A 13618-nucleotide genomic window follows, 5' to 3' on the forward strand; every position below is an offset into this window, starting at 1 on the left:
ATACTAATGTACTAATATACTAATGTACTAATACTAATGTACTAATATACTAATGTACTAATACTAATGTACTAATGTACTAATGTACTAATATACTAATATACTAATGTACTAATGTACTAATACTAATGTACTAATATACTAATATACTAATGTACTAATACTAATGTACTAATATACTAATGTACTAATATACTAATGTACTAATACTAATGTACTAATGTACTAATATACTAATATACTAATATACTAATGTACTAATGTACTAATGTACTAATATACTAATATACTAATGTACTAATGTACTAATATACTAATATACTAATGTACTAATATACTAATGTACTAATACTAATGTACTAATGTACTAATGTACTAATATACTAATGTACTAATGTACTAATACTAATGTACTAATATACTAATGTACTAATGTACTAATGTACTAATATACTAATGTACTAATACTAATGTACTAATACTAAAGTACTAATGTACTAATGTACTAATGTACTAATACTAATGTACTAATGTACTAATATACTAATATACTAATATACTAATGTACTAATGTACTAATATACTAATGTACTAATGTACTAATATACTAATGTACTAATACTAATGTACTAATATACTAATGTACTAATATACTAATGTACTAATACTAATGTACTAATGTACTAATATACTAATATACTAATGTACTAATATACTAATGTACTAATACTAATGTACTAATGTACTAATGTACTAATATACTAATGTACTAATGTACTAATGTACTAATGTACTAATATACTAATGTACTAATGTACTAATGTACTAATGTACTAATACTAATGTACTAATGTACTAATGTACTAATATACTAATGTACTAATACTAATGTACTAATGTACTAATGTACTAATATACTAATGTACTAATGTACTAATATACTAATGTACTAATACTAATGTACTAATGTACTAATGTACTAATACTAATATACTAATATACTAATGTACTAATGTACTAATATACTAATGTACTAATATACTAATGTACTAATGTACTAATGTACTAATATACTAATGTACTAATGTACTAATACTAATGTACTAATATACTAATATACTAATGTACTAATACTAATGTACTAATATACTAATGTACTAATACTAATGTACTAATGTACTAATGTACTAATATACTAATATACTAATGTACTAATGTACTAATACTAATGTACTAATATACTAATATACTAATGTACTAATACTAATGTACTAATATACTAATGTACTAATACTAATGTACTAATATACTAATGTACTAATATACTAATGTACTAATACTAATGTACTAATATACTAATGTACTAATATACTAATGTACTAATACTAATGTACTAATGTACTAATATACTAATATACTAATATACTAATGTACTAATGTACTAATGTACTAATATACTAATATACTAATGTACTAATGTACTAATATACTAATATACTAATGTACTAATATACTAATGTACTAATACTAATGTACTAATGTACTAATGTACTAATATACTAATGTACTAATGTACTAATGTACTAATGTACTAATATACTAATGTACTAATGTACTAATGTACTAATATACTAATGTACTAATACTAATGTACTAATACTAATGTACTAATGTACTAATGTACTAATACTAATGTACTAATGTACTAATATACTAATATACTAATATACTAATGTACTAATGTACTAATGTACTAATATACTAATATACTAATGTACTAATGTACTAATATACTAATGTACTAATGTACTAATGTACTAATATACTAATGTACTAATACTAATGTACTAATATACTAATGTACTAATGTACTAATATACTAATATACTAATATACTAATGTACTAATGTACTAATGTACTAATATACTAATGTACTAATGTACTAATATACTAATATACTAATGTACTAATATACTAATGTACTAATACTAATGTACTAATGTACTAATGTACTAATATACTAATGTACTAATGTACTAATGTACTAATATACTAATATACTAATGTACTAATGTACTAATGTACTAATATACTAATGTACTAATACTAATGTACTAATGTACTAATGTACTAATGTACTAATACTAATGTACTAATATACTAATATACTAATGTACTAATATACTAATGTACTAATACTAATGTACTAATACTAATGTACTAATGTACTAATACTAATGTACTAATGTACTAATGTACTAATATACTAATGTACTAATGTACTAATATACTAATATACTAATGTACTAATATACTAATGTACTAATGTACTAATATACTAATACTAATATACTAATGTACTAATGTACTAATATACTAATGTACTAATGTACTAATATACTAATATACTAATGTACTAATATACTAATGTACTAATGTACTAATGTACTAATGTATGGGGAATGTGGAAATTAACGCAGGGGAACTTAGCAAGGAAATATCAGTGATATCTCCTGTGCTAAGTATCTTCATAAATACTAAAATAACGGTACTTAAGGAAAATGTCCTTAAAAACGTTATTTTAGTGTTGATGAATAGGCCCCAAATACTGTACATTCAAATGGGATCATCAAGAAGTAGATCTTGCTGAGCAACAGCTGCTGCTTTGGGGCTCATTTACATAAGTCAGGTTTAGGACACGCCTCTCAGATGTAGCAGTACACGCCCATCACATGTATGACACGCCTCTCAGATGTAGCAGTACACACCCATCACATGTATGACACGCCTCTCAGATGTAGCCGTACACGCCCATCACATGTATGACACGCCTCTCAGATGTAGCAGTACACGCCCATCACATGTATGACACGCCTCTCAGATGTAGCAGTACACGCCCATCACATGTATGACACGCCTCTCAGATGTAGCAGTACACGCCCATCACATGTATGACACGCCTCTCAGATGTAGCCGTACACGCCCATCACATGTATGACACGCCTCTCAGATGTAGAAGTACACGCCCATCACATGTATGACACGCCTCTCAGATGTAGCAGTACACGCCCATCACATGTATGACACGCCTCTCAGATGTAGCAGTACACGCCCATCACATGTATGACACGCCTCTCAGATGTAGCAGTACACGCCCATCACATGTATGACACGCCTCTCAGATGTAGAAGTACACGCCCATTTTACCGCCAAGCTCATAGGTGCTGCTTTCACAGTCTCCCTGTCATGCTTTTTCAAAAGTAGGCATGTATGATTATACATAGTACCAGCTCCATAGCAATAATGCCATATATAAATACGAAGCAGAACAAATGTTGTCTGTGCTTTCCCCCACTGCTAATCTGTGTGTATCTAGCTGAGTGAAAGCCTCAGGAATTACTTCATATTTTGATCAAAACACTTAAGCTGCAGGAATTCAAATGCAATAAAACATTATCCTGGCATGTGCTATGCACTAACAGGGAGGAGGGCAGAAATATAACATAGATAATCCAGTCCCACAAGTAGATACAGTCCCAGGGTGCACCGGATGTAATTGTGCAACTGATCACCCCAACTTCTCCCATCGTCACCTGATGAGACTTGTACCGCTGCTGCCCTTGCTGGTTACATCTCGCTTCCCCATTGCCGTACGTGTCTGCTGTCGCTGGTGACAGCCTTTGTTAAATCACAAGAAAACAAAAATATTTAGCTAGACTGCCTGGTATATCCCACTGTTGTACACGATGATTCAGGGGTGCTTTTAGGAGATGGGATGTCATGTGTAACTCACATGTGGCCAGTGGCGGGCTGGGCCGGGGGGCAGGGTGCATGCGTCATGCGGGCCGGTGCAGTCTGTGCCACTGTGACACAGACTGCACCGCGTGTGTAGCGCTGACTGGACGGAGTTCGGTCAGCGCTACACAAGTGACAAACACACAGCCGCACTACAGGGGGGGACTACTACTACTGGGGGCACTATAAGGGGGGGACTACTACTAATGGGGCACTACAAAGGGGGGACTACTACTACTGGGGGCACTGCAAAGGGGGGGACTACTACTACTGGGGGCACTACAAAGGGGGGGGACTACTACTGGGGGCACTACTGGAGGCCTGCATAAGGGTGTTCTCCCCTGTGGCACATGGGGGCACTGCATATGGGCACTACGACAGGGGGCTGCCCTAATCTTTATTTTTACCTTACATTAATCACATATGGACCCGCCTCCTCCCTGGAACACTTGAGGGGGGGGGGGGGGCCGCCGTAGCACACATATTCTTTGGACACCCTGGCTACACGCTACTCCTCTGCCAGGGCCGCCTGCATGCATTTGCCCCCCAGGCTAAAAGTTGCCAGCCAGCCCCTGCATGTGGCACATTTTAATAGTGAAGCCTGAGAAACGTCTTTGGGCCTTATTCAGTAAGGATCGCTGTTGCGATCGCAATAGTGATTATGCACGCAGTCTCACTGTGATACACACATCCGCAATACTTAACGAGTGCAAAACCATCGGTAACATGGAGTACCATGCCAGCCTCACGCACACTTGCACAAGCTCTGACCTTACTGAGCAATTGCTAACTCATCGCACGCAGTGAGTACACAAGCTGCGTGTGGCATCGTAATGGATAATTTATGCACGCCCCTGTAAAGGCGTTCAAATGCACTGGCACGCCTGCTTCTCACCGAAGTCACCACCCCCAAACGGTACTTCCTGTCAATCACCCTGCGATGGGTCTGCATAGTCACTGCGATCGAGGTCCTGATCGCAGTGGAGGGTTCGTGCACTGAGATTCATGCACAGAACGCAACAAATAGCCGATCGGTAGTGAATCAGGCTCTTGGACACCGGATGCTGGGTTACTCACCCAGCTCTGTGTCACCCGTCGTGTAAAGCAAAGAGGTACTTTAAATAAGATGAGAGAAGGGTCCCGGGTAACTCACCAGCTGCTGCCCCTGCACACCCCAAGCTGCGTATTGTAACACAGAGTCTTCCACCTCCGGAGGGTTCAGCTCCCAAACTTCCCTTAAACACAAACATTTCACATTATTCACAAAGAGGATACTGAGCAGTTGTGTTTCTATAGAGGAAGAAAGGTGCCGCCTACCTGGTGTGGATGTTGTAGATCACATAGGAAGCGGTGAAGGAATAGTGGAACACCTGAAATATAGAGAATATTATGTCAATGTATGGAACAGTCCGTTATAACCCAACATAGCCAGTGACTATGCCCCTGCTGTAACACAGAACCTTACATACACTATAGGCGAGAGTAAACTGTATCGTCTTCCACCCACTTCAATGATCGTTTTGCTGACTCGGAAAATGATTTAGGAGATTAATGAGCATTGCCATATTTCTGTCGCTCTCTGTCACACACACACCTACTGTAGTGAGGGATATTTATCAATAAGCACACAGAAAGCAGTAATGGATTTTTGCTTGACTTCGTAAAATCTCCTTTGACGGTTTCCATTTGTGCTATCATTATTATCTTACACATGAAGTTCCGTCCAATTCAGGGGCGCTTCCAGGCAACACGAAATGAGATTGGCGTAGTGATGCCACTGTAAAGCCACGTATCCACTAAACGATAAATTGGACGATTTGAATGATAATGATATCGCTATCGTTCATCGTCCGCAATATCGTCCAGTGGATGTGTCATCAACAACCAGCGATGCGCCCTCCAGCTGGTCATTGACGGCATCATTCATCGCCTGTACTTTCTTGCAGGGCAACCTGACGACATCGTCAGGTTCTGCGAGTACGGGGATGAGGGAGGGTGACGTCACTGAACACTAGACACTAGACGATATTGCTCATGGAGCATTTTGTCTAGTGGATACCCGCCTTAAGAGCTTTGTGCATCAAGAGATGTTCAGCAGCACATTGCGTTTAATTGAACTGGCTCCTTAGTGACGTGAGTGAAGTCAGCAGATAGTACAGGGCTCGGGTGCATCAAGTGACATTTAAAGTAATTGTTTTCTAAAACAAAAACTGAAATAGGATCTATAATCTATCCCTGCCCCCCAAAAAATAAAACTAGAACTACATCTACAGTAACTAGAACCCAGAGCTGGGTGTGGTCCGGTGCTAAACATTTCACTATCTTTCTTTTTTTTACACAATAAAATAATAACTACAGTGCAAACATTTTTCCTCCTGAGAGTACATATACATATATGAGGATACACATTCGGCCTGCTTCAGAGATGGACGTAATGCTGCTATTTACGCAGAACAGGCGATTGTTTGCGCGAATGCCACACTGCGCACGCGCCGCGACTGTTACGTGACTACGTTCGTACAAAGGAACCATTCGCAAAGTGAGTGATAGGTAGTCACGTTTGGGGGTGGTTAAGGGGGGTCTGGTTAGAAGAATGAAGGCGTGTCTGACCATTTAAACGCTGTTCCACGGGCGTGCATAAATTAGCCATTGCGTTCTCCTGCGCAGCATGAAAGGAGAGCTGCAGGGTTTGCGGCTGGCCAGGACTTGCCTTACATGCTGCATGGCTGCCCGATGTGCGTCGATGGTACCGATGTTTAGGCTGTTGTACGTCATTGTACGGATATGAGAAGGCAGCAGTGGGCGTCCCTATGCTGGGCTGTGCTTTGGAAGTTATTAGTCTATTTTAGCCACTGCGATCCATGAGAGAATGTAATTGCAAATGCATTCACCGTCCGTCTCTGAATGAGACCCAGTGTCCATTACACATTATTCCGTCATTATAAATGCACCATCCCGCAGTTCCGCTCGCTGAGACACCAGACGCTGCACTAAATATAGCAAAGCTCACAAGTTATATAGAAACTTCTTGCATGAGACCAGATAAAGAGAACACAAATAATTGGGTACATTAATTTTTTTTTTTTTCTACACACACGGTTGGTAAATCATGGCGACATGTCACATATCTGCTCATTTTATTTTGTTCTGCACAAGTGCCCACATTTGGGGAAAGGCCCACGGGGGAAAAGAATCATTTACACCACAATAAATACGGCACCATTTGCCTTTGCGCAGGGCCGTCTCTTCTATTGGGCTTTTAGGGCAGTTGCCCAAGGGCCCAAAGCTTCAAGGGGCCCTCCAGCCCCCTGCAGCCGCGGTCAGTTAGTAAATGTTTTTTTTTTAAAGTAAAGTCTGTGGCCCCCTGTGACGAGCGACCCCCCCCTCCTTCCCCTGCAGCCGCGGCCATTTAGTAAAGTCTGTGTCCCCCTCGTGACGAGTGACCTCCCCCCCCTTCCCCTGCAGCCGCGGGCAGTCCATCTCTCAGTGACACAGCTGCACTGCGTGTGTAGCGCTGACTGGACGGAGTTCGGTCAGCACTACACAGCACAAACACACAGCGCCGGGGCCGGCAGCTGTGTGTTTGTTTTAGCAGCTGATGAGAGTCAGACAAACTCTCATCGTCTGCATCTTCCGGCTCCCGCAGTGGGTAATTGGAGAGACGTCATGAGGGGGCACGGGCACGGCACCACCCTCTACAGCCCTGGCTAGGTGGGCCATTAAGTAACCATTCAGTTGCACAAAGTATTTCTGGGAAATCCCTCCTGGATGTTCCTCATCTTACCACTGTCTTTGCTGATTGATGCTAATGACATGAGTAACCAAAAATCTCCGTTATTAAGTAACAGCCACATTACAGTCACTGACAGATAACAGCCACATTACAGTCACTGACAGGTAACAGCCACATTACAGTCCCTGACAGATAACAGCCACATTACAGTCACTGACAGATAACAGCCACATTACAGTCACTGACAGATAACAGCCACATTACAGTCCCTGACAGATAACAGCCACATTATAGTCATTGACAGATAGCCACATTACAGTCCCTGACATATAACAGCCACATTACAGTCCCTGACATATAACAGCCACATTACAGTCCCTGACAGATAACAGCCACATTACAGTCACTGACAGATAACAGCCACATTACAGTCCCTGACAGATAACAGCCACATTACAGTCCCTGACAGATGACAGCCACATTAGTCACTGACAGATAACAGCCACATTACAGTCACTGACAGATAACAGCCACATTACAGTCCCTGACAGATAACTGCCACATTACAGTCGCTGACATATAACAGCCACATTACAGTCCCTGACATATAAAAGCCACATTACAGTCCCTGACATATAACAGCCACATTACAGTCCCTGACAGATGACAGCCACATTACAGTCACTGACAGATAACAGCCACATTACAGTCGCTGACAGATAACAGCCACATTACAGTCCCTGACAGATAACTGCCACATTACAGTCGCTGACAGATAACAGCCACATTACAGTCCCTGACAGATAACTGCCACATTACAGTCGCTGACAGATAACAGCCACATTACAGTCGCTGACAGATAACAGCCACATTACAGTCCCTGACAGATAACAGCCACATTATAGTCATTGACAGTTAACAGCCACATTACAGTCCCTGACATATAACAGCCACATTACAGTCCCTGACATATAACAGCCACATTACAGTCCCTGACAGATAACAGCCACATTACAGTCACTGACAGATAACAGCCACATTACAGTCCCTGACATATAACAGCCACATTACAGTCCCTGACATATAACAGCCACATTACAGTCCCTGACAGATAACTGCCACATTACAGTCGCTGACAGATAACAGCCACATTACAGTCGCTGACAGATAACAGCCACATTACAGTCCCTGACAGATGTTCTGATCAAGACTGGAAAAAATTGGATCAGATGAAGTTACGCAGGATGATCGCTTGGTTAACAAAGAAATCGGGGCCTGATTCAGAGCTCTGAAACAGGGCGTTTTTTTTTTTAGTGCTGCCTCCTGGCCGTTCCCTTAGCTGTGGGTGACCACCCACAGCTATTGCGAGCGGCCAGGTGATGGTCTCGACCATCGGGGCTTGCGACGAGACCCTTGTAATAGGGTCTCGTTCCCGCAAGCCCCAGTGAGCTTTCGGCTCTATTAGAGCCGGAAGCTCACCCACTGACATCACTGGTGATGTCAGTGGGGCCGCCCCCAAACGGCAGGCATTCCGTCGGGAACGCCTCCATTTGGCCAGCCACCCCCCCTGCCCGCCTCCAAAACGGTGCGAGCTGTCGATCAAAATCGACAGCCGCCCCCTTTTGGTGCGAGACCCATAGCGACGAAGTGCCCATCGCCAGCCGGGTCTCGCGCATGCGCACGTCGGAGCCGGCTCTGGCGTGCGCAGTGGCCAAACATCAACCCGCTCGCGAGCGCTATTCGCTCGCAAGCGGGTCGATGGTGGCCCAGTGCTTATGCGCATGACGGAGCCGGCTCCGTTGTGCGCATGCGCGAGACCCGGATATCGACGGGTAAACCGACGCTCCAGGTGTCGTACCAAAGGGTGCGTGCTGTCGATGTTGAGTGACAGCGCGCCCCCTTTGGTGGGTGGGCCGGGGGAGTGGCTGCCCAAACGGAGGCGTTCCCATGTGAACGCCTCCATTTGGCCAGCCACCTCCCCTGCCCGCCTCCAAAACGGTGCGAGCTGTCGATCAAAATCGACAGCCGCCCCCTTTTGGTGCGAGACCCATAGCGACGAAGCGCCCGTCGCTAGCCGGGTCTCGCGCATGCAGGGCCGCCATCAGGGGGGGGACTGCCGGGACTTTAGTCCCAGGCCCGGGTACTCGGGGGGCCCGCCGGCCTGCCTGCCGCTATCCCCTTAGCCCACGTCGGAAGCAACAACTGACAGGCTCAGCTGCGGGCCCACTCCTATCATCATGCAGCAGCCCGCATCCAGTGCTATGGACCCGACCATGCCCCGCCCCCGCGCTGCTGCTGCCGCACAATAAAATGAGCACCCTCCCGCTATCAGTAGCGCACGGGGAGGGGGGGGGGGGTTCTAAGTACATAGAACCCCCCCTGACCTACAAGTTTTAATTTTTTTCAGAGATGGAGACAGCCTTGTCTCCATCTCTGCACCATCCCCGGGCACCATCCATGATCGGCGCTGCTGTTCAGATGTCAGCGCTTCCGCGTCAGTTGGCTTTCATACAACCTGAGGCGGAAGCGCTGCCAGGTGAATCGGCAGTGCGCTATGGTCCCAGCCCTTCCAGAAGGAGCTAGACAGAGGGAGACACTGTCAGAGCTGGGCTCCGGCAGTGTCTCCTTCTGTCTAGCTCCCTCTGCAGGGCGGGTCGGCCCGGGAGATTGGAGGAGCAGACGGTGGCAGGCACAGGAGCGGGGATACAGGTAAGTGTTTTTGTGTGTGTGTCTTTGTCGTTATATATGTAAGGGGCACTACTGGGGGGCACTGGCACTGCTGGGGAGGGCATTATATAATGGGGGACAACTACTGGGGCACTGGCACTGCTGGGGGGCACTATATAAGGGGGGACCACTACTGAGGGCACTGGTACTATATAAGGGGCACTGCATAGGGGCAGTGGCGTCCCTCCCCACAGTGACACCCGGTGCGGGGAGGGACGCCATGCGCTCGGCACCTGCTGAAATGGGGGCGTGGCCTTCGGGAGGGGGTGTGTTGGAGGCGTGGCGTCGCATGGCGGGCCTTCGGGAGGGGCGTGGCCTCGCGGCGCGAACCGGCTCGTGGCCGTGGTTAACAAAATGATACATTAGGTATCAATGGGGTGATGCCCGGCGGGGGGTGCAGGAGGTGCGGGCATGGGCAGTGCCGGCTCCCTCACTGACAGGAGCCGAGTGCTGCACTTAATGCTATAGTGCAGCACCCGGCTCCTGTCACTGAGGGGGATCCTGCACCTTGGTGTCACCCCTCGGCGGGTGACACCCGGGTGCGGGCCGCACCCCCCGCACCCACCTTGTGACGCCACTGCATAGGGGGGACCACCTCTTGGGGCACTGCATAGGGGGGACCACTACTGAGGGCACTGTCACTGCTGGGGGGGTACTATATAAGGGGGGATCACTACTGGGGGCACTATATAAGGGGGGACCACTACTGGGTGCACTGGCACTATATAAGGGGCACTGCATAGGGGACCACCTCTTGGGGCACTGTATGGGGGACTATATAAGGGGCACTACTACTGGGGGCACAATATAAGGGGCACTACTGGGGTCACTACATAGGGAGGACTATTACTGGGGTCCTCCGTCAAGCCCACCTACTTGGGGGGGTGCTCTGTATTTTAACTTGCCCTGGGCTCCAAATACCTTAGTTACGCCACATATACTGTATGTATATATATGAGTGTGTGTAGACATATATAATGGAAACCCCTCCCTGAGAGTCCTGTGTTTGCCACTGCACCTCATACATTAACAACTGGCCACGTTTGCTTAATAAAGTTTTTCTTCACTCATTGAAGCTGTCGCGTCACGTCATGACGTAATGCCGCACCACTGAAAGTGAGGAGCTGCAGCGGGCGGGTTGTGTGAGGACGCCTGAGGAGTTGTCCGGAGCAGGCAGGCCGTGAGGCCGACCATCAGAAGAATGAAGGAGCTAACAAGGTTAGGTAAATTCATTGACACACTGACTGTGTGTCCTTTCTCACATAGGATCCAACTATATTTAGTATGCTTCAATATGTTAGGTATGTAATACAGTATAATGGTCAGTCTTTGACAAAGATTTTTTATTGTGTATAAATAAGGTAGTGGGGAAGGGGGGTTGTTGGGGGTGAGGGGAGGGGTTTGTAGGGGGGAAGGCAGGTTGTGGGGGAGGGGCGGGTTGAGGGGGGCCCTGCCCATTTTGACAGTCCCGGGCCCCACAATTTCTGATGGCAGCCCTGCGCGCACGTCGGAGCCGGCTCTGGCATGCGCAGTGGCCAAACATCAACCCGCTCGCGAGCGCTATTCGCTCGCAAGCGGGTCGATGGTGGCCCAGTGCGCATGCGCATGACGGAGCCGGTTCCGTCGTGCGCATGCGCGAGACCCGGATATCGACGGGTAAACCGACGCTCCAGGTCTCGTACCAAAGGGTGCGTGCTGTCGATGTTGAGTGACAGCGCGCCCCCTTTGGTGGGTGGGCCGGGGGAGTGGCTGCCCAAACGGAGGCGTTCCCATGTGAACGCCTCCGTTTGGGGCCGGCCCCACTGACATCTGTCAGAGCCGAAATCTCTCTGGGGCTTGCGGCAATGAGACCCTACCAAAAGGGTCTCGTCGCAAGCACGATGGTCTTGACCATTCGCGACCATCTTCCTGGCCACTCGCTATAGCTGTGGGTGGTCACCCACTGCTATACGAGCAGCCAGGAGGTCGCTCTAAAAAACAAGAAGGCCGGCCCTGATTCAGAGCGAGCGCTCTGTCAGAGCGTCCGGCTCTGAATCAGGACCACTGTTCGCTAGTTCATTTCCCTAGATCTCCCCTCTCACAATCTGCACATGGATAGCACTTAACATGTATAACATGCAACGGACAGGCCTTCACCGGGATACGCCATTTGGACGCATTATCTGCATTTTCACATCACACACACAAAGATGTGCATTGTGCATGTCCACGTACAATGTTGTCCTGTGTTTTGCTTGCTTGCTAATCACTGTGTCCCGCTATATACAGTATCTGTTATATAATTGGGTATAGCATGTCTACTGCAGGCATGCTGGTAACCATACACACTGTTCCCCCTGCCATTGACAGTTGAAGGTAGTCAGGTACTAACTTACTACAGGGAGACGCATGCCCGTTTCCACAACACACAACATACTACATGATATAGTAGTCAACAAACACCAACATATGCCCATATTCAATTTGAGGCGCAAAAGTCCGGATCCGCGATACTTTTTTTCGCCGATGACGTCAATTTGGCCTGTTTTGCTTTTTCCCCGTATTCCATTTGAAAGACTTTCCGCCTCAATGCAATGTAATAAGCGGAAAAGTTTTGCCTATGAATAGCAGGCGGAAAAAAGTGCAGAATTGGGGTTTTGGGGTGCAACGTTGCGGGAACCCCCGTGCAGCCTTCAGACAGTCCCCCAAAGGTAAACTGTGTCAAAAAAAAAAAAAACACTTAAGGACACCCCAAAAAATGTCTTTGAAAAAGGGGGTAAAAATAATGTTGGGGTACACAGTTAAAAACTAGCGAACTTGACTCTGGGGGGGGGGTCCCCAAGTATGCCCCAAGTGTTTTTTTGATTGCAGGTGCTTGCGGCAGGTGGATTTTTCATGATTTTTTCAACTTCACTTTAGCAACTTTTAAATATGCTGACCCCTATTTTCAAGTACCCCAAATTTGCTGGGATAAGTTACTTTCTGGAAAAAATACTCCTGAATACTATTCTACACCACGTATAGAAAAATGCTATTTAGCAGCTATTAAGGCCGTTTAAAAGACCAAATACCTTCAGCAAGCCAAATCGGGGGTTACCATAGGGAACCCCCATGTCAGAGCATCTTTTGGGGGTTGTCAGGCTGATTTCCCCATATCTGACAGTACTTTCCACCTGTTCAAGTTTTCATGTACTTTCAAATTGAATACGGGGTAAAGAGGGCACGTGCGCGATACTTTTCCGCCTACAAAACAGGCGAAGTAGGTGAAAAGTCTGGGAAGCGAAAAAGTATCGCGGCTCGGCTCAAATTGAATACGGCACTTGGATTCACCTGCCCACACGCATGCACTCACTCTGGTATACAGCCACCAGACTCGGGGGCTC

At 45.6% G+C, this 13618-nt stretch overlaps 1 protein-coding gene across 1 annotated transcript in view; it reads right to left on the bottom strand.

Annotated features, from left to right (window-relative positions):
- DPP10 (dipeptidyl peptidase like 10) overlaps window positions 1-13618 on the bottom strand; it is a 450217-nt gene that overhangs the window by 142964 nt on the left and 293635 nt on the right. The window contains exons 6-7 of the mRNA XM_088475553.1: window positions 5114-5166; window positions 4950-5031 (exon numbers count right to left, since the gene is read on the bottom strand). Of these exons, the coding sequence (XP_088331679.1) occupies window positions 4950-5031; window positions 5114-5166 (135 nt within the window). The remainder of the gene's footprint in view (window positions 1-4949; window positions 5032-5113; window positions 5167-13618) is intronic.

Source organism: Taudactylus pleione, unplaced genomic scaffold (assembly GCF_031769625.1).
Source record: "Taudactylus pleione unplaced genomic scaffold, aTauple2 ptg000173l, whole genome shotgun sequence".
Lineage (NCBI taxonomy): Eukaryota > Metazoa > Chordata > Amphibia > Anura > Myobatrachidae > Taudactylus > Taudactylus pleione.